The 26,387-nt window shown below is 36.4% G+C and overlaps 1 protein-coding gene and 1 long non-coding RNA gene across 4 annotated transcripts in view; one reads left to right on the top strand and one right to left on the bottom strand.

Annotated features, from left to right (window-relative positions):
* Positions 1-26,387, bottom strand: part of LOC139120844 (peroxisome proliferator-activated receptor gamma-like) — a 111,247-nt gene that overhangs the window by 12,892 nt on the left and 71,968 nt on the right. For both annotated transcript variants that reach the window (XM_070685435.1, XM_070685436.1), the window contains exon 2: positions 3,148-3,260. In XM_070685435.1, coding sequence (XP_070541536.1) covers positions 3,148-3,260 — 113 coding nt within the window. The remainder of the gene's footprint in view (positions 1-3,147; positions 3,261-26,387) is intronic.
* LOC139120847 (uncharacterized) overlaps positions 21,603-26,387 on the top strand; it is a 46,453-nt gene continuing 41,668 nt past the window's right edge. For both annotated transcript variants that reach the window (XR_011549155.1, XR_011549154.1), the window contains exon 1: positions 21,603-21,694. This is a non-coding gene — a long non-coding RNA (uncharacterized lncRNA). The remainder of the gene's footprint in view (positions 21,695-26,387) is intronic.

Genomic DNA, 26,387 nt, shown 5'->3' with positions numbered 1-26,387 from the left:
ATGAACTGTTGAAGGTTACTATATTGTCTTATCCAATGAATGATCTTCCAACAAAAAATGAAGAATTTATGCTATCAATATGATCATCGATGAATGCAAGAAAGTTTGAGAAAAGAGTCAAACTGCATTGAAAATTGTATTTTTAGAAGTGAGAATTTGCTTGAGTTTTTTGATCTTCAAATTCTACGATAAAAGACTGTGTTCGCTTCTTAAAGGCAGGGCTTTATACATGTATAGAAGTTTGGTTGGAAATGGGTTAACAATGCTGAGAACCATATAACAGAATACTACGTCCTTTATGGTCCAACAACAGTTAAGGGAGTGTGTAAAAACACATACAGCAAAAGAATAGACCAATTTACTGGTATGTGTTACTACATTTACTGTAATTTTTTCATAATTACTTTATCTATAACCTCCAATCTGCCAACAATTTAACTGCAATATGATACACTACTATGATACACTATTACTGCCACAATATGATACACTATTACTGCCATAACGCCCAAGATTTATTTCTAGTACACACAGTGCATCTTATCAGTTCCATACTCACAACAGCTTTGCACACAACAAGTTATCATCTTCTGTGGAGGCCTGTTATCTTTGCATTCAATCTGGCGGTGGTCTTTGATGTGCCGTGAATTGATACACTGTGCAACAATTACACTTCACAGTTGTTTGATAGTCACATGTAGAATATATAGATCTACCAATTTGTTTTTCAGGTAATTTCAACGTTTATAATTAGTCTAGGGGAGCGGTGTTCACCAATATTGAAGCTTTAAATATAAATAATAATATTCAAACTTTAATTCTTTTACACATTCTGTTATTTAAATTTATACTTATTATTTTCTTGAACTTTTTGTTCTGAAGCAAGATCGTGTAAAAAAAATCAGTTTCAACTTACGTCCAAATCTTCTTTTTTAATGTAAGAAATTTAACACATTTGGTGTGAGCACCCCCTGTTTGTGATACCGTCTATGTGTAAATAGTAGGTCGTCAGGTCATACTTGTGTTGGTAAGGTGACACGTGCGTCTGGCCTGATCAGTGAACGCAAACCAGTGTTTTCGTCGCTGAAGTTCCCAAATTAGAATAGAAAAAAAAACACAAGGGAGGGCCGAGCAAACAGTGCAACCCAGGTGATAGATAACGGAATGCGGGGTGTCTTTCTATTCAAAATATGTACAGATGAAGGCGCAAGGAATGTGACTAGACTACTACGACTTCAAGCCCGCAGAGAGAGAGAGAGAGAGAGAGAGAGAGAGAGAGAGAGAGAGAGAGTGTTTGCTATTGTACAATTTTGCTTTCCTCTTTGCACGGTCCGCAATGACGGGTCTTGTTGACACCGAGAAATTTACGTTCACTATGTTTTTAACCATTTTACACAGCAGAGTGTGCATTGCCGATTGCAATCCTTGAAAATTTCATAAGTTTTCGGACTGAAAAAAATATTCATGACATCGCATCGTATAAAATCTTTTGCCGGCAATCTAAAGATCAATTTCTGAGTGTGGGTTATGCATGTCCTTTCATACGACTAGTGAGTGACTAGGGACTCTGCAAGATATGCCGAAAAACATCATTGCAATTTACAATGAACAGTTTAGATTCGAAGTTTAGCTTTGCCGCGTTATGTATTTATCGTTTCAAAGATTTAGAACTCGCGTGCGTACCTCCATGTCCTATCTCAAACAGTTCTGCGTTTCTATAGTGGGGTACTCGACGCCAGATAAACATCGAGTGGTTCGGTGGCCCTTGTCTTGCGACAAAGCTCGGCTTCACCTCTGGCTACGCATTCTTATCACGGCGGGAGCTCAACACGCTCGTTGATTGCTTCTCAATGGTTTACAATTGGAAAAGCAAATGGGCGTTACTCATTCGGCGTCGCAAAATATCGCTTCAGTAAATCAGAAGACAACGTCGCGCGGTTTTTTGAACATGATCACTTTATTCAAACAAAACAATGGTAGCACGCACGTCTCACACAAGCCCGCTATGCGAACTGTCCTGTGATATCAGTGTTGCTCGAAAACTCCCTAGGGTCGACGAAACTTGCGATTCCCTCCGATATTTTGACATCGCTACGTTGCACATCGACCATAAACGTCGATACATATTTTCGAAAACGAAGTGAAGGGAAGGGTTACTAGATTAGCGACCAGGCGCACTATTCTGTCTGACGTTGCCGATACGGTTATAATTTATATACGCTGTGAGCCGAAACATGGTATTAGGAGACTGCCCCCCCCCCCACAGGTCCGTGGAGTTGCCGTGTAATATATTGCCGTGTAATATATATTACACGGCAACTCCACGGACCTGCCCCCCCCCCCCCCCCCCCACGATACAGCAACGTGCGCAAGCCCTTGGTCCTTCCTTTTGGTCAGTTACGACGTGGAAGTACCAACAGGCATTTCAACATAAATTTGAGAGAAAGGTTTCCCATCGGTTTGACCTTCTGCAGGCGATCTCTACGAAGTTTTATTGAAAAGATCGCCAATATCCGCAAGTAAAGCAACCTAATCCTACCGTATTCGCGGAGGAAAAATTTTGAATGCGGAAGCGTGAACAGTGCAACTTGCGTTCATCGCGTAAATTTTGACTCTCCATTTTCGTAATAATATCGTCGCCGGTTGTAAGCTTATAATTTTGCCTTTACGCTGCACGATCTCCCGCGATCACCACTACAAGTCATCCTAAGAGAGGAAAAGGCCTTCGCGCGGCGAGAGAGAGAGAGAGAGAGAGAGAGAGAGAGAGAGAGAGAGAGAGAGAGAGAGAGAGAGAGAGAGAGAGAGAGAGAGAGAGAGAGAGATGCGCTCTGAGCGTGTTTGACCGAAAAAACCCTGTATTTGTAAATACTACGGTCATAATCGTAAGTTAAGGTATTGTAAAGTAAGTTACGAGTTACGCGCCGGAGCGGAGACAGTAAACCGTGATAATTAAAGATACAGTGAATAGCAGAAGATAAGAGTTCATTCGCTTTGCTCTTGCGGAGCGGACGAAAAATTCTCTTGACAATAGCAACAGTACATGCTAAACTAAGACCAGAGAGAAACACCCAAACGAAAAAGTATAAACAGATATATAGGAAAAATCATGACGAGAAGATGAAGTTTTCAGAAATTTCTAAAACCTACCTTGCACCCCTCGCAGGCGTGTACTCCGTAATGGAACCCCGAAGCCTTGTCGCCACACACTCGACATTTCATGGGCAGGTCGACACTGTCGGGCAGAGTGTTACCTGCCGTCCCTGCAAGGAAAGACAGGTGAGAATACATGTAAGACGGCGTGTACATCATGTTGAACATTTTGACTAACTCTGAGATTCTTCGCTCCCCTTTTTATTCAGTACCAGCCATCGGCTAATCTCGGTAGTTATAAATTAGCCGGAATGCAAATGAGCAAAATCACTTCGGCGGGTTGTCATTCGCTCGTCCGTACTCGAACACGCTTACCATGACAACTTACAATAAATGTGTTTTCAAATCACGCAGGGTCATTTGCAGATATGCTCTTTTTGTCTAGATTTGAAGCGTGCTCCAATGGGGATGATGGGGCGATCGGAAAATTTCATTATTGGCACAAATCCCACATTCTCTCAGGAATTTTACCCAGGATACACCATTAGCAAAACGTCGCCAAAGACGAATGTTTCCGTTGATTACTGTTAGGGTTTTGTCCCCCAGGGCAGGTGATATTTCCTTCTGTCCTACTCGTATTGCAGTGCATATTTATTGCACAACGTACGCACTTACATCTTTGTACTCATTTTTTGCTTCCAAGTCGGAATGATTTAGAGGACTTTCAGACCACTACACTTGACAGAGAGTCTTGGCGAGAAACATTCCAAAATACCAATTAAAACATCAAATCTTTTCGGCCACGCCATGTCCATCGGCGATAATGATCAGTAAAACAATACCTGTTTCTGCACTTGCACGTCTTTTTTAAAGTATGTCATACCTCACACGACTGATTTTCGCTAGCTATGAATTGTTTCAGCTTTGGAAACTATTAATGATATATTTTTTTGTTTTGAGTTTACGTGCACTTTCATAAAATCTGGTAATTTATACATCAATTAACACTCGAAGCAATACTGTGAACACTTTATTATACAACGTGTAAATCTTTCTATCATGCCACTGTACTTTAGTAAAATGTTAACGAGAATTCCATAACAATTTACTCCGCCAGTATTTTATTTTCCGGTAAACTTCTTAATGTATCCAGTACAAATATAACTAGTCCATGATAGAAAAGAGCAGGTTGTGTTTTCCAATGCTTTAAAAGAACGTCTGATGCAATATCCAGCCACACACAAAAAATATGCAAATATGTGTGGTAGCTTCAAAGACTTATCTTCAGTGGAGTATGTCCTAAATATTGTCCCTGTGTTATCTGATACTATAGCCAGATTATGAATCATAAAATCTCTGCTAAGCAGTACAGGTATGCACACATCCTGCTGCACACAGTTTTAAATTTTACACTCATTTTTGGTGACATACAATGACAGTATGTTCACTTAGTTTCAAAGAAACCTTGCCCTGTGTAGTGAGCTTTAATTAAATAAAAATTCCAAATGCTCAAGACATTGCGTGAGTCTACCTTTATTAGAAAGTATGAGAGTTCTAAATACAGACCTCTTCAAAGTACTTTGTTACATGGGTTTAATACAGGTATAGCCAAACACGTTTGCTGGTATGTAGTACAATATGAATTGCTTCCCAAGATAATTTTGGTTTTCTGGTCCATTTCTTTTCATTAAGGGAGCTTTAAGTTATTGCAGGGGTGTGGGCCATGGGAAATCAGAGGTACGACAATACAAAAGAGAGAAGACACATTATGCAGATTCTTGCATGAGACTCAGAGACTCAGGCAAATATCCCTAGCAGGGTATGATCTACTGAGGATGATGTGTGTGCTGTGTGTGTGCAAAAACAAATTCAATGTTCCTTATTCATTTACTTTCGCCTTATTTGGATTTCACCTGTTACTTTTCGCATTCCCAAAACCTATTTCCACATTATCCATGACTAAACTGGCCAACCAGTTTTTACAATACCCAAACATTTAATGGCTTCTGCTGGTTTATAATGACATTATACTTTCACATCTCCATTGTTGGTAATGTTGGTCAGGTTTCATCTTGACAGTTGTACAGCTCTACGCTTCTGTTCCCTTCATTAACTAAAACTTACTTTGAACAGATCCTGGAAACCATGAGTGCACCTTAAGAACTGTCTACTCTCACATTGTCTAACATTCCCTCTTTTTATCAGCTTTCCAGGTAATATAATGCACAAAAATATCTACAACAAATTCATGAATATATTTCTTTTACAACTTATTGTGTTCCATATGTAGTGTACCAGTCCCTTTGATCTTGTTCCGATCAATGTTTGTTCACATACTTTATGGTGTTATAAAGTTTATACCAAATGTTTGATAAAATACACTCTTGCTCAAATATTTAGTTAATGAATATATAGCTACATTTTTGATTAGCTTTTCCACAAATGACAAAAATGCTAGTGGATTGACCTACAAATATCCACTCTTTCTTTAAAATCAGCTTAGAGTTTGGATGATCTCACAGCAAAACAACTCATAGCTTCTTTCTTTGACTAGCTTTCACCTTGATGATCAGCATCAATTCATAATTATGAGGGGAAGTGCAATGGTCAACATATTTGCAGGAAAGTAGAGATATGAAAAATAAAGTAAGGCAGTGTGCGCCTCAAAAGTGAAAGATTTAGACTTTTGCTCAAACTCTCCTCAATGAAACTTTCAACCATTCTCTTACCAAATCAACAATAAAATATCGGGGGTCAAAGCATAAAGTTTGGATCTAGCAAAACAAATTGCGAAACATTAATTTGAAATTCAAAATGTCTGCCATCCTTGTGTTACCCCTATGGGGAAAAATTGAATTTTGAATTTTTCTAAAATCTAGGACAATGAAAGTTTTTCCTTTTTGAAGAGCTTTAAAATGAGCCCCCATAAGTGGTAGAGCAGAAAGGAATTATAGAAATTGGAAAGTCTGAATATCTGTCCCTGAGGTAGGCTCTACCATAACGGTGATGAGAAACGTTTGAAACTGATTGGAATATAGAGGAAGAGAAAACTGTTTGAGTCAAGTTCTTGCTTATTCCATGGAAAAACAGTGTGTCTGTATTAACTCCCATCTTGACTCTTTCTTTACATGTAAATGTGATAATGTATGCCACAGGAAAAGTACACTAGCTGAGACTCTTGAAGGTACCGTACTGCTGTGAGCAGTAGCATGTTCATGTTGACTTGTAATTCACTGTATGTTACATAGAGCTCTATGTAACATACAGTATTATGACCTTGTCTATCAGAGAGAAAGGTAAAGCATCCAAAATGAAAACAGTAGACATAATTCTGGTTGTCTTTTGAATGCAGATGATGTTCATGTAGATGTCTTGTTGCAAAAAAGTACAATAATTGAAGTAGCTACAATGCAGGGGTGTTCCAGCTTAACTATGGATAATAAATAAGTCAGAACATGAAGCAAAACCTCTACTTTATGGGGTCATAATTTTTGAAAGGGTAATATATATTCCTCTTTTCACCTTCACCTCAATTAATTCATGTCCCGACACCTCTGTACGGATAATTCATACTACATGTTTACTTTACAATATTTTCTCCGTGCTATTCTCTTAGTGGCTACTTTACTCTGTTTGGTACTGAACAGGGATTGACGGATGATAATCAAACACTCTGATGAACATGTTTCTCTTTTATTTTATTGCTGAGTATGAGAATAATTGAGAGCAATACTTTTCAGGTCTTGAAATGTTTATCTACAGATGCATTGCCTTTCTGTATAGTTTACAAGTTCATTACTGACTGTTAGAATAATTGAGAGCAATACTTTTCAGGTCTTGAAATGTTTATCTACAAAAGCATTACTTTCTGTATAGTTTAAAAGTTCATAATAAATGCACACATTATGACAAATATTATCTTGAAAATGCAGGAGGATTATCAGAATTGCTAAATTTTGACTAGTGTTCAAAATTAGTGAAAAATTACAATATGGAAAATGATAGAGAGTTGACAAATCCCAAAGCCACTGCCGCTGTGCATCAGTGTAAGAAACAAAACTTTGCTATGTACCGGTATGTATTTAACCATGACGGCAAAAATGACCAGTAACCGGTATAATGCAAAAAAAATTTCCATATGTGACACTTTGTAATGCAAACTACATGTAAATGTACTATACTGAATATTGTGGCTTTGGTGGGATGGTGGAGACAAGTGTAGGTGTGGCTACAGAAAAACTCTTGCTAACCGTTACTTATCTCTGTCATGGCAGGAAGAGACAGACACCCAACAGACAGACATGATCATACATGCTTGTTTTTTACATTATCAAGATAAGCAGTCAGATGTTTTTCTTTTGTGTAAGTGAACAAACTAGCAACCACTTCACATCATTTATCGGAACCAAAGATCTAGTTCTGTTTGTACATCTTGTCAACTCACCTATATAAAATATGTATTTTGAAAATGAAAAATAATTTTGCAATGGATAACAACAAGCAACTTTATTCTGAGGCTAATAAGACAAAATAACAGAACAAGTTAACAATATTACAATTTTTGTAATGATTGAAATTCATTTATTACTAAATTAATTATATCTCAAGTAATATCATCAAACATTATTATTAATCCTATGATGTACTGCACATCACTGGAAAAAACTGATGAGAATGGTACCTGTGTCTTTCTACCTAGATGAGCAGATAAACTATGAAACAATCAGTAGTAGAACAATGTTGGGAAAGGATTGTCTGATATGTGGAACAAAACACATCTTACAAAAGAAAGTTAAATACATATAGAACCATGTTGTATTCTGTCTGAAGCACTCACTCACAAAGAATGTCTGAATATCACTGTAGCTGTCATGATGATAACTCAGCTATATTTACTAATGCATGCCACAGTCTCTTAGAGTTTTTCATAATCTTGCATTTTTATCAACAAAATCATGTATAGTAGGCGTGGTGTCAATCTTAAAGCCATGTAATCCCAGTGACGGTGCCTTTCCTATGAAGTTTGAAATATTACCACTCTCAAAAGTCATCCAGTCCATCTAATTTGAGTTTTCAATTCACATGGTATGAAGACAACTGAAAAACCTATGTTAAAAATATCTGATCAAAAGGAGCAGACATGCATGTTGTGGGACATTTCTAAATGACATTGATACATGACAGTTTAGTGAATTGCAGGTTTCCATGGAAATTTTGTGCATGATTATGGAGTAGAATTGCAAATATTTCTAAATGCAGTTATACTTTCTTTAAGGAGAAAAAGTAATGGTGAAAATGCTGAGTTTTGTTCTGTCACATTTGAATATATGATTGGCTTTCCTTGACTTACCATGCTTCTAACTGACTCTGTTTTCACTTTACTGTCTTTTAAGGCTTACCAGCTGTATGGTAAACAAAATGCAGACTTTGTAGTCTGAATATTAAGTATGCCTTGCATGTGATGAAATAAAATATCAGCATTTAAACTTGATGATATTGCTTAGAAACTAGCAATAATTATAAATGCATCAATAGTTCATTTTTATTTAATTAAGAAATGGTGATTTGCCACATTTCACTTGCCACATTATTTAGAATTTGTGAGCAACGACAACATAGTTCATCAAAAGTCAAGATGTCAGGGACATGAAGATTAAGCAAACTGTCATTTCTTTTCTGAATACAGTTACAGGTAGCTAATATCACTTTTGAGTTTTAAAGAAATAAAACAAGTTGGTAGCAAGTTCCGATATTAATTTAATCATTTCACTGTGACACCATGATCAAATATTATTGCAACAAATCAGAAAGCATATCAATGGTGACACTCCATATCAATGGTGACACTCCATATCAGAAAACACAGTAGAATATACTGCTAATAAAATATCTTCATAATTCTGACATTTTCTCAACTTTATTTAATGAAATACAACTTTGAACGCATTTAAAAAATTCTCAATTCTTCTTGAAATAACTCTGCAAAATGGATTGCAACATGAAATTTTAGCAAATTATACCAGTATACATTTTGTGTAATTTCAAAATTAGGCTCAGTTATTGAAACAATGATTTCAGAGGCTAGGTAGCAGCTGAGTGTGTTGATTGATGATTTCTCTGCTCCTTGTATGTATTATAAATGAATGGTTTTGTTTCTTTACAAGGTGAGTGAGTACATACCCTAAGTTGCCTGTTCAAATCCAATAGCACAATATTAAAATTGTATTCTCATGAAGTGAAAGCATGCAGCCTATTTCTGAAGTCAACGGAAGATTCTCCAAGGTAGATAAGAAAACAAAAATGACAATTTTGATAACATAATGGGCAAAGAAAGTAACCAGTGAAATGAAAGCAAATGGAGAAAGTCAGTAAATGTATCACTGCATGGAGGTTGTTTTTTCCTTGGTAATGACCTACTTAGTACCTGATGGTGGACTCATTTTACTAGCACCAAGAAATTTATGAGGGTATCTTTACATCACTGTGATTAATTGCTGATCACCAGTCCAATTAAAATAGGTCCCCAGTGTTTATCAATTGATGAGGCTATGCTGATCTACTTAGTTGGGTGTAACTTTTTGATCAGCCGACAGGACATTTGTGTGATGATAAACAGGACAAAAATAGAGTACTCGGTCATGATATTGTGACAAACTGTCAAATGTCAGTGCTGATAAATTAATTTATGAACCAAAACAATGGTGGTGTGGACTCAATGTAATCTCATTGGTGACAGTGTCTGTCTGGTTCAAAGGATAACAGAATACAATTTATAGGAGAATGGTTGCCATATATGGATATGTGAGCAGAAATGATAATGCCACTTCAAGGCTTTTGCAGGACAACATTCCAATCATGCAAACAATGTTGGGCCAAGAAAATGAATTTGTGTTGGTTGGGAACATCAATGCAATACCTTTATTATCAAAAATGTTTCTTGAACTTGACATCTTCATGCTACAATTCTGGCCACGAAAAATCATGTATGTCAGCCATAAATTGATTCTTTAAAAGTTTAAATGAAGCTCATTTCATTCATCTGGGCCATCAAATAGAAAACTCTATCAAATCAAGCAGAGGGGTTGCTACAGTTTTAAATTATCAAACATGAGTCATGATGAAAATATTTCAATTTTCAATTAACCTACAAGTCGCATCCATTGAAAATCAATTTGATTTGATTAGTCATGCGCTAAGCCACATCAACAGGCATCAACAATCCCAGATCAGAATTGTGATTACTATAGGCAGTTGATTTGAACTTCAAAATCTTATATTTTAAGAAATGTCATGACCATAAAGGAGAGACATGACAAACTTGAACTTGATAAACAAAAGATTAACGTCAAATGTGCACAGTAGGCTCAATGAAATATTAGCGATATTTGACTGTTCAGATTTGGTTCCATTGTGACTTTATGATTATAATCATACCGCGGTACCGTACAATACCATCTCACAACCTCAGATATGAACTCTACAATCAATACTCCAAACCAATCAGAAAACTAATGTGGCCAACATTAGCATAAAATAGTTGTGAAATGACGCATACTCTGCCAATACCATTGGTAACTTGAAACATATAAAAGTGACAATTGTTATTGCTTTGTGGGTGGCGAAATTTAGAAATGAATCAGATGCATGTGTCTGTCACTGATAGTAAAATAGACTACATACAGGGTAGAGACATTTAAAGGAAATTCAAAGGCAGTTGATATTTCATGTCATAGGTGTTCAAACCTGAGAGAATAAGTATTGAATTGTGTCTACAGATGTGAGTGAAGAGAGGTCAGCTGGTGGATAGCACTGTTCTGTAAGATATCAAAGCCCAGTTGTACAGTTGTACAATGCTTATTACATGTGGTCCATTACTTTGAAACTGAATGTATTTTTCAGATATAAATAACAATTTCTGTATCGAGTGGAATTTGCAATGTGAGACAAGATTTACTCAATACCACACATCACAATTCAGCTCATTTCTGAACCATCTTTTTGTATAAATGGGGACATGACATAACTGGATAGTCTTAGCATGTAGATTTTCAGTTTTCCAACACAAGTATCATTGATTCATTTGTCTCTTCTGACTGCTATAAAATACTACATCACTTGATGACGAGGTCCAATAGAACCATGGTCAAAGGTACACCAGATGATGATTATTGAATGCTGTACATACTTAGTTAAACTGCCAAGACTGTCTTGATGAGAATTGTCAGTATTGGGATCATCATATTCCATTTAACTAAAAGTGATAAGTGCTATATTTTTTTTCTTGGAAAAAAGTTTTTCTTTGCTTTTGTGATTTCCTCCAACAATGCCATACAATGCTTTGTAGATGAGACTTCGTGGTGAAGTGTAACTTGAAAGAGAAGTCAAGAAAGGTTCTCAAGAACCACACTGTCAAATCTGGTATATCACTGATTGAAAATTTATTTCATAATGATTATAGTAATCTAGGGATATTCTATGCAAATGGAGCATGTCTTCACAGTTACCTTGACCTTAATGGGACAATAACTTTTAACAATATATCAATAATTTTTGTTGCAGAAAATAAAGCATTTACTTTCTCTTCTCCATGAAGTGTATTAACAAACAAAACAATAACCTTCAAAAGATGCAATGTACCAAATATGTTAACAAATGAATACTTGTCCAATACTACTCGATACAGAAATTGTTATTTACATCTGAAAAATGAATACTTGTCCAAACTAGTATTCAATTTTCAACAAAAACATCACACACAAAACATTATGTACACCCTGTATTGATATTATGCACACCCTGTATTGACATTATGTACACCCTATATTGATATTATGAACATCCTGTATTGACATTATGCACACCCTATATTGATATTATGTACATCCTGTATTGACATTATGCACACCCTATATTGATATTATGTACATCCTGTAATTGACATTATGAACACCCTATATTGATATTATGTACACCCTGTATTGACATTATGCACACCCTATATTGATATTATGTACATCCTGTAATTGACATTATGAACACCCTATATTGATATTATGTACACCCTGTATTGATATTATGCACACCCTGTATTGACATTATGAACACCCTATATTGATATTATGAACATCCTGTATTGAAATTATGAACACCCTATATTGATATTATGTACAGCCTGTATTGACATTATGTACACCCTATATTGATATTATGAACATCCTGTATTGACATTATGTACACCCTGTATTGATATTATGTACACCCTGATGATATTATATACACCCTGTATTGACATTATGTACATCCTATATTGATATTATGAACATCCTGTATTGACATTATGAACACCCTATATTGATATTATGTACACCCTGTATTGATATTATGCACACCCTGTATTGACATTATGAACACCCTATATTGATATTATGAACATCCTGTATTGAAATTATGAACACCCTATATTGATATTATGTACACCCTGTATTGATATTATGTACAGCCTGTATTGATATTATGCACACCCTGTATTGACATTATGTACACCCTGTATTGATATTATGTACACCCTGTATTGATATTATGTACACCCTGTATTGACATTATGTACACCCTGTATTGATATTATGAACATCCTGTATTGACATTATGTACACCCTATATTGACAGTTGTACTCTAGCTACTCTGACAGGATTTTGGACATTTAACAAGAATTTGTGTATAACAGCTGAGAAAAAATGATGGAAAACAGATCAAAACTTCTAGCTAATGCAGCTTTTAATTTCACCTCATATCAGACTGTATTCAGAGATTAAAATGTTGATGACATTATTTGAAAAGTTGTACGCAAGCTTCTGTATTTTACGTTATATTCAGAATCTTTCGTTCTTTGCACCATATATGACTAATTAGATGATTATGAAAATTATCATGACCACAAAAGATGATAATGTCTTTCTGTTGATAAGTTCATAACCACTAAACTATTCCCATAGCTATAAACAGATATACCGGTAGATAAGCTGTCGTAGTTATGCGGTTGAGACTTGTTAATCAGATAATGTGAAAAATATTCAAGACAAAAAAAAAACCACAGACCACCTCAGTGATGGGTATACTATGAGATTTTTACCAGTTCATGACGCGATAGTGAGTGCATATACCGGTATGAAGGGAACTGGTACCCATTGCTGAGATGGTTTATTGCTATTATATCATAATAGTATATTGACATTCTGGTATGAAACATCAAACAAGGGATTTTCTTCAGCTGACAGCTCACAAGTATTTTAGTTGTGCCATATTTTAAATATGGCACAGTATATTCATGTCTGAACCATCTCTATATTTGTGCCATCAATGTACTTATATGATATAATTAAGCAATAAAGCACACCCAGCGATGGTATACCATGAGATTTTGACCAGTTCACAACATATATGCATGAGTGATAGCGAGTGCATATATGAAGTGAACTGGTCAAAATTGAGTGGTATACAATCACTGTATTGCTATTATATCATATCAGTATATTGAAATTCCAGCATGGAATGTCAAAAAAGGGTTTTTGCTCTTGTCGAGAGCAAGCACTTGTGCCAAATGTGGTATATGGCGAATATACTATGGTTCTTTTCACGTCTTGACCAATCAGATTGCTGTATTTGCGCCATCAATATACTGGTATGACATAAATAACAAGTCATTGACAATGACATAGTCCCCACTTGTAATAGGAGTATTAGTCTTGATGGGGCAGGGAAATGTGGTCATTAAGAAGCATCACTGGAGTGTATATGTTGAAATCTATGGGCACATAGGTCTATGTTGATGTTCCCAATTTGAAACACACGAGACATGTCTAAGTTATGGTTCTAAATTGGGAAAAAGATCAGACCTCTAGCTGTATTGGCTAGCCAAGAAATACATATGTGCATAACAATGAGGTACAAGATGTGACATCTTAAGGTCTAATATCCTATCAGAATTGGAGGGTATAGAACTTGTGGTAACCGAGTTATGCATATATATGTATAATCAATGTCAAAGGTCATAAGGTCACGTAACATTTTGAAAAAAAATTGCATTGCTAATTAATCCCTATATGCCAAAAATCAGACCTCTAGCTCTATACCCTTGCCCAGAATTAGATGTGTGCATAATTAATGAGGTAAAGCGTGTGTTGTCATAAGGTCTCCCACCCTACTAAATATAAAGGACATAGCACTTGTAGTTACGTATTTATCGACATGAACATATATTTCAGGTCAAAGGTCATCGAGGTCACATGACATTAGGTCAAAAAATTTCTATCCTATAGTTATCCCTATATACCAAAAATCAGACATCCAGCTCTATGGGTTTGCTCAGAATTAGATATACACATAATTAATGAGGTACAGTATGAAGCATCATAAGGTCTCCCATCATACCATACATAAAGGGTGTACCACTTGTGGTTACTGAGTTATGGACAAATATGTATATTTGAGGTCAAAGGTCACCAAGGTCACATGACATTTTGTCAAAAAAATTGTATTTCTAAGTTATCCCTATATACCAAAAATCAGACCTCTAGCTCTATTGGTTCGCTCAAAATTAGATATGCACATAATTAATGAGGTACAATATGTGGCGTCATAAGCTGTCCCATCATACCATATATGAAGGGTGCAGCACTTGTGGTTACTGAGTTATGGACAAATATGTATATTTGAGGTCAAAGGTCACCAAGGTCAGGTGACATTTTGTCAAAAACATTGTAGTGCTAAGTTATCCCTATATACCAAAACTCAGACCTCTAGCTCTGTTAGCTCGCTCAAAATTAGATATGCACATAATTAATGAGGTACAATATGTGGCGTCATAAAGTGTCCTATCATACTGTACATGAAGGGTGTAGCACTTGTGGTTACTGAGTTATGGACAAATATATATATTTGAGGTCAACAGTCACTGAGGTCATGTGACATTTTGTCAAAATATCTGAGATATCTGCGTGAACGGATGGACTCACGGACGGACATGACCCAATCTATAAGCCCCCTGGACTTCATCCGTAGGGACTAAAAACTGTGTCACTGCATCCTTTTTGCAATATTAATACGATGAGAAACTAAATTTTTATTTTTCTTGGCCTTATACATGGGAGTCTATGGACTGCCTTATACATGGGAGTCTATGGACTGCCTTATACATGGGAGTCTATGGAGACTGCCTTATACATGGGAGTCTATGGAGATGAAAACTAAAAAGTCCTCTAACACGGCCAAATTTGATCGCATTGTGAAACAAATCGACGTGCATCTGTATGGGGTAGGGTACTATCCTTGTGCAAAGTTTGAAAGAAATTGACCAGGGCATGTCTGAGATATCTACGTGAACGGACGGACGCACGGACGGACGACATGACCAAACCTATAAGTCCCCCGGACGGTGTCCGTGGGACTAATAATGCATGTCTGGATCAAATGGGAAGTTATTTTTGTTCTTGACTCACAGATATGCCATCATTTCAGTAAACACTGTCTGACACAGAGTTAATGCTGCAAATGAGATGAGAAATGGTGGGCATATTACGTACAATACAGGCGGATTTCCTGTGGAAATACTGACTTAAAATCTCTACTAAACCCATAACAGATTTCTTGCCACCCACTCCTGGCACTGCCTCTAGTATAGAAGTATTGATACAGATCTGTGTGTCATGATAATTATATAACAGGCTGTACTTCTCATCAGCATGTCTTGTTACTTAAAAGCTGTCATATCAGCCAAATCAAAAAAAATTCAGGATATACAACATATTCCACAGAAAATAAATTCCTGTTCAAGACATAGTCGGATGTGGGGAGACTTTACGAAATGCCCTTAGATTTTGCTATATATGCACTTAGTAAAATATACTGTACAGTTTACAAACTTTAATATCAATTGATAATAAAAAAATGGACTTATTCTTGTGGTATGTCTTTAATGCTTATCAACTTTAAGGTTTAATCTGATGTACCTTGTAGAGTGTAACTTTTAGACTAGCTGATCATGGCATTGACATTTATAAAATGATAATCTAGAAATAACTAGTTGACACACTGATGCTGCAAATACTATCTTGTCTCTTGTAAGACTGTGAAAGACAATGACATTGAGGATAAAGGATAATCTCTTTGATGATAGCGCCTGTCAGCTACAAAGGACTGCATGTATCCATGTTCAAATATGATACAGATCTCGGTAATGATATGAGTCACAGTTTGTGAACTTGTCATAGGGTGCGAAATAAAAATTAAGCCACCTTGTCGCAGTGATTTAATTCAGAACAATATGCATACTATTATTTTTCATCAAGCTTCGCTGCCATTTACACAAAAGAGGGATCTCACAAAATGATTGTTAATACATTGACCATGGATGTAAAAAAATGCACAGATCTTGTCACATGATGGCTGCATTTTAGGGATATCAGGTGTGTCACAATCCTGCGTTCACTTTTGTCAAAGACATTACAAATTCATTATGGATCCCAAGTTGTGACTCTGAATCGCACATTTAGCACAAGACAGTGATGATCTGTTGGTTTGATGAAGAGTCAGTTTTGTAAAGCCTCATCTACATATTACTGCAAAGGGTGTACTTCATGTGTAGATGGATTGAAGATCAGGAAATCTACCATCGGTCACACATAATGCATTTGCACTTTGCTGGAATTCTAAAAGTGATTAGGATAGGTAGTAGGAAAGTGACAGAATTCTCAAAGTGACAGGAAAAGGGGGTAGAGTGGTGCTGCAAGAATTCTTTTTGATGTGAGCTCTGTTTGCCTTCATAGCATAGCAAGCTGCAATCACTGCCAATGAAAGATTTGAAAGCCAGTATGTTAAAGCTGTTTTGTGATTTATGGAGTGTGTGTTCATGTTGTCCACCAAGTAGGGGAAAGGGTGCTCCATTCAAGCCTTGAAACCACTTCATAGTGTTTGCACTCTACAAGACAAATAATCCAATAATGTCAAAAAGCCTGTATCAAAATGCCCTTACATGTTGACAATGTAATTCAAAATGTTTGACAATTGTTGCAACATTGGCTGTACCAGCAAAATCCAATACCTGGCATGTAAGATTTGAAGTTGTGCAAATGATTTCACCACGCTAGATCCCACAAAACTCCATGTCATGCTATGATCTCCTCAGGTTATATACACTTGTATATACAACATTTTTCCTGCCACACAGTATCACTACCGTATCTGCTAAGTCAGTAAAAAGTGGTATTGAGCCAAATGTATACATATTTTCACCCACTTGGCATGCTATGGTGTAGCAGAATTAGTCATGAAAAATCATGTTTACAATATCTCTGTTTCCAGGGGTCTTCATAAGTTCAAGTCCACGTATGCCTCACTGGCTTTAGCCAACTTGACCGGGTGGTGTCATATGAACTTGGCAGGACAAAAGATAAACCAACTTTTGTAAATCACATTTTTCCCCCACACAAAAAGTTACGGATTTGTGACATAAATGTTTGAAACTATTCACTCTTATATTGTTGCAGTCTTGATGAAGGGTTGCTGTGCTCCTTAAAAGTCATTATATATAGAGTAAAGTTGATTATACACATCATCGAGTTTCTCATCTCATACTCACAGTAAGTGCTGTTGGCAGATTCTTACTGAACACAGCCTAGTATTTTACTAGGTCATGAACTTCAGTGCCAGGGTACAGTAATGTTAGTGAATAAATGAACACCATTGAAGTAGATTTCACTTCTGTCCTGCTAGAGGGCGCACTATATTTCTTTTCAAACTGGGAGCACTGCACGTGAATAAGTTTGTGAATTCACCCTTTTTCATTCACTGTTGGCATACCCATATTCTGTGACAAAGTTTGAATTGACAGCACTGTCAAGCAGTCCATGGAGTCACTGATATGCTACTAAACTTTTTTGAGGTAGATATTGCTCATTGGATATTTTGTACTAATCTCAGCTGCATACTACCAGTACAAGAACAAGTATGTTAATAGAGGGTTGACAAAATCTTGAAAGTGAAGTTGGGAATACAACTCCTGAAAATTAGTGAAGAGTTCCTTTTTATCACTGTAAGACTGTTAACCTTAGCTGATCAAATCTGTGCACCAAGCAGCAACAGACAGAGTGGTTTAATCCATGAACCAGTTACTGTCAACAAAAACACACATGATGAGTGGGCATGTTACCTTGCAAGTTACGATCTAGAATCTCATTGTCAAAACAAAAGATGCAAATGAACCAATAGACCAAAGACCAGCTGATGAACTTGGTATTGCAATCTCTCTCCCTTCATTCATGACTTTATCACCACTTGTATTTGTTGATCATTTTTTCATCAACTGTGAACTTCTGATAAACTTGCTGTGAACAATACTGATTTTATTTCTATCCCAGATTTACTCATCTCAAATGAATTTCACATAATCATGTTTTGTTTTATATACAAGTTCAGTTAATGCACATTTGCTATGGTTGATGCACTGAACATAAATTGTAAACTTTGGTGTTAGACAACGCTGTATTAATCTTTTCTGTACATCAATGTAAATGTTTACAATAGACTTATCAAGAAGGTTGCGTCTCTATACATGGAGTTCACAGGGGAGGGGTGTATCACTGAATGGGTGAAATGGTATGATGTGTGGGGGGAATCTATCAACAGAGGTTGGAAGTGCAGCTGAGGTCATAAAGATGAAGCTAGATTAGTGATCAAGTGGGGATCAAACATAATGATACTCAGAAAGGAGGTGAAATGTACAACTTGAAGAAGATAGGAGTAAAGATGGCATGTACATTTAGAACAACATAACATTGACATATAATTTCATTGACTTGATATCAGCAATTATAGGGTACACTCAGATACGACGGAAAAAACTCAATAACAGCAACCAGCAAACTACTGATCATATCAAATCTGTGTAAATTAAAAGATATACCAATGAACAGAAAAACCAACTCACATAATACACATACAGAATCACATTAATGTAAACCACAGGCCTCTGTAAAGCAATGGCTACATGTGTTGCCATCATGTTCATTGAGCAGAAATAAAGCTCTGGATGCAATATCACTGCACAACTGAATCTTCAACATATTCATTGGTGAGTGAAATCATCTATGCAACCGCTGCTACACATTCTATGTTTCCTCTGCTCTATGAAAATTAAAACTTCAAAGATTTCTTTGGTATATTTGTTATCTTTTCTTCCTCTCCTCAAAGCCTTTTTCAACAAAAACATCTTTACTATACATCAATTTTCTCAATGGAAGCTAAAAATCTGAAATCCACAAAAATTCCAACATTGCTTGATTTTTGTGAAATGTTTTAACCTGTTAACCCCAATTCCCGGTAAACTGGTCCACACTCGCCATTGCTTACAATTCATTTGGGCCAAACCATTGTGATGAAAGGGTCGGTGAGTAAATATATAGTTGCACGTTACACATCCTGTGTAACAAAAAGAAGTCAGACATGCTTGCCAGGTACAGCACAAAATGGACTTGTAAAGCAAGACAGAAAGATATATAGACCTGAGTCAATGTAGGTGTTGTCAAGGGTGGTTCATGTGCTATTACAGAGACCATCAACTAGCCTGACAACTTGCCAAGCAGCTGAACACTTCTAAACAATCAACATCTACTTCAACTGTTAAAGCTGTATCCCATAGGGATATACCCATGGTACAAGTAACCATGGTCAGATGCAGTAAAACCAAGAACTTCATAAACGGAAGAAATCTTTAAAGTTTAATCCTTAGCTACCATGCTCCACAGACAAACCACACTAATAAATAAAACTTGGGAGAAAGAGGATTAGACTCTTCCTACATCTGGTCTACAATGAATGAAAATAATTTTCTTTCATTCCATGTCAAACAAGTTTGGCTTCTTTTTAACACATTTGAATAAACCATCTTTTTCAAGATCTCTGACAAATTATTTTGTATTTTAAGCACCTCCTTTTTTCACTAAAAGAATAAAACTCAATTTTTGACAAAATGTTTCATGGGAGAATGGTACTTTACAGCTCTTTTCTTGTAACAAAGTGTTGTTTTATATGATTTTCATTTTTGTCATGCAGAGCAAAGGGTAATCTTCGCCAGTCACACATGCATGTTCTGACCGTATGTGAAGCTTATGACTTTGCATACAAAATACAAATCTAAATCAAAATTTACGAGGATACAAACACAAAAACATCATCATATTTTATAAGGGTTCAAGACAAGTGATAAGGAGAGTGTGGAAGGTTAGAGTTGAATTATCAAAAAATACTGACTAAGCACAAGTTGTTATACAAACTTTTAGAATGTTCATCCATGAAGTTAGACCATGACCATACGGATGCATGTTTTGCTAAAACAGTGACATTCAACCTTTTGGAGAGTCTTGTATTAGTATTTTGGCATAAGGTCAGTCGGAACGTTTTCTCTGTAGTGGTTTATCATGTAGTAAGCACTGTAGAGGTGTGTTAACTGTGATGATAATCACTTTAAATACACAGAGTCAGGTGTGTTAATGACTGGCGGCAAGCGCTGCACTTCTAAGATGGTTCACAACACTTTGAACACGCCAGACATTGACTGATACAGTGTACGTCTCTATTAATGAAAACTACTCAACAGAATGAAGGTTTATTGTTGTTCAGAAGTACGTTCAATATTCATATTGTACTTCTATGTTACTGCAGCAGCCATTCACCAATAGCCCGTTCAATATTTAAAAAAAGTCTTCAAAGCTAGGAAAAGTTTCCCCCAACCAAAGAAACACTCATGTAGATAAGATTCTAGATAATGATACATGAACCGTGCATGTATGTGCTGATATCAGCAACAAAGAAACATAAGTAGATGTTGTATAAATGCATCTCCTCATTTCAAAAGATATCTAGTGGCGACAGACGATGTGGCTTGCACGTGTAAGCCACCATTGAATAAAATTTCACAGCGCGTTGAAATCTGTGGCAGATACATGTAAAGAGTATTTCTGAAAAATCCACAGTCCATACACAAGTACTCTGGTACATGTAACAAACCCAGCTGACGAAATGCTTGCAAAAGCCTGAACTTGTTTGATGGTCAGTCACTCCACAAAATCAGAGTAGCTCTTCAAAATAGCATCACTTTTGTTATACCTTCTGGTCAGTCACATGGATTATTTTCAAATGGATTTGTTGAAATCTAATCTATGAATTGTAACATTTAGCACTTTTGAGTAGCTTTTTGGACAACGTTAGAAGGCCAGTAAAATCTCCAAGTTCTTCTGGAAAGCTGTGATTACCCTTTCACATACTATTCAATTCATCATCATCAATGCAAAAATGAATATATAACAAGTTAAATGAGTTTCACCAGACCTATCCTGGCTGCTACTTGGGCAACTGAACTGGTAAGCAAAATTCTGACAGTGTCAAAGGGTTCCGACAGATAAGCTTGTTTGCATTGTTGACTTAATATGCCTGGTCAAAATTTAAACACTGACAACGTGGTCTAAGGTAACACAACATGTGGTGGTGTGATCTACTTCCATCAGTCTGAAAAAATAACTCGAAAAATACAGCATACACAAGCCTGAATGGATGGTAAGTTTTAACAGCAGTGTTTTAAAAGCATATGAAAATTGTTGATGTGCTTTAGGCAGTCATATTATGATTGGTTAAGCAAAGAAGACAAATTGGAGGTATGATGTGTATTGAGAGCAACGCTGAATTGAGGACGTTTATAATGTAAACAAGAGACTGAATGACTTCAGAGTACTTATTTTATTCCTGTGAAGTCAACAGGACTCAGGCACTTCAAATCATTTCAAACTTGGACTTATTAAGTTAACAAACTTGGACTTATTAATTTAAAAGTTTTAAATAGATGAACAGAGTTCTGCAATGCAATAAATGTTTTGTCTGGACAATGATTAGAAAACACTAGGTGGACTGGCATTGAACATTTCAGAAAACAGTTGAAATGTCCCCTGCATGTCTTTGGAGTCTGCACTCTACTCATTCAAGCAAAGGAAACAATATTCAATGGCTAAGGCATGAGATACATATAAGCATAACTCATTCATTGGCTTTAAAATTAGATCTACGTGTATGCTGACACTATGTTGCACGGGAGATGGACTGGTTAATATGGCCACATCAAGCACTCAACACACTAAATGAAATCTCATTCTTTGTATTAAACAGATCCACTTAATGACCCATTTACATGTAATTCTATTGGATTGAAGACACCACTTACAAGATTAATTTAAAACCATATGTGGAAGTTAACAATTACTTTATAATTAATTAATCAACGTTGGCAAGAAAAAAATCAGTGTACAGATAAACATCTGCAAAAAAAATGATAATGCTTTCATGTGAAACAATGCAACATTCTTCTGCATGGACGAAATAAATATGAAAATAACTACTTACATAATCCTAGAGACCTAAAGACAATAGTGTTCATCATAATTGCTTGTGTCTTGCTTTCACATGAACAGATCATAAATGGACTGCTCTGTGATCAATTCTGATGTTGGATTCCAATATTAATGAAACGCTGATCAAGGGAACTATCAGCTGAGAAAGCGGTATTATTAGAAGCCTACATGTATCAGATATAATTATCTACTCACATTATGTTATCACAATATTTTACCAGTACCTACAAAGTTATATTAATAGTTCACATGACGCTACATTAAAAGTGCATCAAATTATCAAGCTTTGTATTGAAATGATATAATCTTGTGAGAGTAAATAGTAGATGTTGGTATCACAATGTGGACCAGAAGTCTTTGCTTAATCTGTCTTGGAATATCTTTACATCTCAAGAGACAATACTTTGACCTCTTTTATATCTTGTCCCAACCTGTAAGATGGTGGTGCTGTCCCTTGTTTCCAATTTCACCCTTGACAGAGTAAATTATATACACAGTTTATGAGCTCTAAACTGTCTGCAAATCATCTGACTTCAATTCAATTCTATGATGGGTGTATAGCAAAAAGATTTGGTAGAAGCACTATGGAAAGACAGCAACATGATTGTGAAGTATAAAATTCATCATCTCCTTCTGTGAGGTAGAAATTAAGGAAAATAAAGTTTTTGATATTAAAAAAGATTAAAAACTGGTATTATATTGAACTGAAAGAACACTAGTGCTAGGCAAACAAAATCAAATTATTGTGCACAGTGCTCATAGAGGGACATTATTGCATGCCATTGCAATATCTGAAAGAAAGATACATGTTTTCTCCGCAGAAAGATATTTTTAAAGTTCAAGATTTGAAATGTGTTCCAGCACTTTTGCAAGTCAGTATCTGTTTGGCCACCACATGGACCTGTGACCATGGCCTTGAACAATATACAGGGCTTCAGTTGGCACAAGGGCCAACAACTCCAGCCCTTTCACCAATTTAGTCAAGGAGGTCTGATAACCTCATTGATTTTTTTAACATACGGCTGGTACATGTACATAGGAATGTGTGACACACAGATTGATCTTTAAGAAACAGCTGTCTGAATTCAATAGTTTACCCGTAATTCATGTGGGACAGCAGCAACTATTTTACGGATAACTATTTGAATATTTTGTTCTTTTACGTCGACTTATGACTTGTGTAGGAGTCAAACTCTTCCAGAATGATAACCATATGCACTTAACTGAATAGAAACTACTTTAAAAAACATTGGAAAGTTCTGTCAATGATGCTATGAAGCAAATGCCAAAAGGTTGTTTTCTCCATGAAAATGACAACCAGATTAGGGGAGAACCATTTGATTTCTGGGGGGGGGGGGTATGGAGGATTTTGAGAAAAAAAAATTTGTCACCAGGTGAGAGAGAAGAAAAAAAAATTGATCCTGTCATGGCCTGAGAAAAAAAAATTGTCATAACAGACAGAAGAGAAAAAAAAATTGTCACAATGCACCAGAAATAAGCAAAATTTGGAAACCTTATTCTCATGTATTCTTTGCCGGCGCGCCGCCATAGGCGGCGCAAATGTTTTACCACAAGCAATTCTTATGTTTCTTTTCCCAGCACTTATGATATAAGCATGCACTACATAGGTCTACTTTACACCTCAGTACACTCAATGTTTTCCTTCCTTTTCTGACCCAAGAAATCATATTTCATGATTTCTGTTGCCATATCTCAATGGCATAGGCACTATCTAAAGGGGACTATTTGACTTCTGTAAATTGTGAAAATTTAAAACACAAGACAGGAGTCATAAACTAGTGTTAAAACCAATATTATTTTCTCAATATGAATTTGTTAGAAAGATGTACCTTGACAATGAAAATTGAGGAACAACAAATATGATGAAATACATGTGTGAGCTTTGTTTTTCTGACCACAAACACCGGATCGCAAACATACCATATTCAGGCTTTTCATTAGAAGCTGGCAGCTGGAGAAATGACACAAGAAGGTCACAGATTTTCCGTTCCTGTATATTCATTTGTCTTCAGTCTCTGGCAAACAGAACTGTTTTTCACAAATTGTATTGTCATTGTTTGGTTGTTGAATATTGTGACTCAAAAACTGATCATGCAAAAAATGTAAAAAATATCAGTGTTCAATGTCATTTTCAAACAGTTTTACCGAGTGCAAAATAAACTGAAACTCCTCTCAGATTGCACCTGTCCATTAAACACATCAATTCTCAACTTTCCAATACGAGAGGGGGAACCCCCCTCTCGTGCTCTCCCCCCTTGGGGTATTCTAATAGTTTCACTTAGTAAACAAATTAAAAAAACTCTCAGATTGCACCAGACTGCACCATTGCACACATCAATATCTTAAAAAATTCCATGTAAGATAGGGGAAAGCCCCTGTGACACTTCTCCTAAACCTCTCTCATGTTCTCCCCCTGTACTTTCAAATTCTGCCCCGTCAGATATCCTAGTGAAAACACTGTCATAATATCCATCCAAATTAAACAATATACTATATGGTTAGATACTGCGTGATCTTTTATATTTTTATTTTATTGTGACTTTGAATTTCATTTTGATGTGTTCACCTTTTTTGAACCATCATGAGATAACTGATGATAGTCTAGCAGGGTACATCAAGATTTGAAAGGTCTTTACTGTTGCTGTAATTACATGTATTGGTATTTAACTTTTCTAAGTGGGGAATGGTCAAAATTTCAGAGTTAGAGAGGGAGGTTACTCAAATTCATCATGGTTGGTGAAAGGGGGAGGGTCACTCGAAATTTCGGAGTTTCAGGCCGTCAATAATGACGGCTCCCTTATATACAACACATTACAAACTTGATGACCAATAAAAAAAAATTTGCACTGCTACTCCATTTGGAAAAAAAAAATTGATGCAGGTCTGACAGTAGAAAAAAAATTGCTGTCACTCTGACTGGAAAAAAAATTTCCTCCCATACCCTCTTCCTCCATACCCCTCCCCCCCCCCAGAAATCAAATGGTTCTCCCCTTAGGGCTCTCCATGAAAATGACAACCAGATTAGGGCTTTCCATGAAAATGACACCAGATTAGGGCTGTCCATGAAAATAACAACCAGATTAGGGCTGTCCATGAAAATGACAACCAGATTAGGGCTCTCCATGAAAATAACAACCAGATTAGGGCTCTCCATGAAAATGACAACCAGATTAGGGCTCTCCATGAAAATGACAACCAGATTAGGGCTCTCCATGAAAATGACAACCAGATTAGGGCTCTCCGTGAAATGCACCCAGATTAGGCTCTCCATGAAATGACAACCAGATTAGGCTCTCCATGAAATGACACCCAGATTAGGGCTCTCCATGAAAATGACAACCAGATTAGGGCTGTCCATGAAATGACAACCAGATTAGTGCTCTTCATGAAAATGACAACCAGATTAGGGCTGTCCATGAAAATGACACCCAGATTAGGGCTCTCCATGAAAATGACAACCAGATTAGGGCTCTCCATGAAAATGACAATCAGATTAGGGCTTTCCGTGAAAATGACACCAGATTAGGGCTCTCCATGAAAATAACAAGTCATGACAATGACATAGTCCCCACTTGTAATAGGAGTATTAGTCTTGAGGGGGCAGGAAATGAGGTCATTAAGAAGTATCACTAAAGTGTATATGTTCAGATCTATGGACACATAGGTCTATGTCATTGTTCCAAATTTGAAACAAGAGGCATGTCTAAGTTATGGTTCTAAATCGGGAAAAAAGATCAAACCTCTAGCTGTATTGGCCAGCCAAGAAATACATATGTGCATAATAATGAGGTACAAGATGTGACATCTTAAGGTCTAATATCCTATCA

Source organism: Ptychodera flava, chromosome 20 (assembly GCF_041260155.1).
Source record: "Ptychodera flava strain L36383 chromosome 20, AS_Pfla_20210202, whole genome shotgun sequence".
In the NCBI taxonomy this organism is placed as follows: domain Eukaryota; kingdom Metazoa; phylum Hemichordata; class Enteropneusta; family Ptychoderidae; genus Ptychodera; species Ptychodera flava.
Note: the sequence above shows the minus strand (reverse complement) of the source record. Positions and strands in the feature narration are given on the sequence as shown.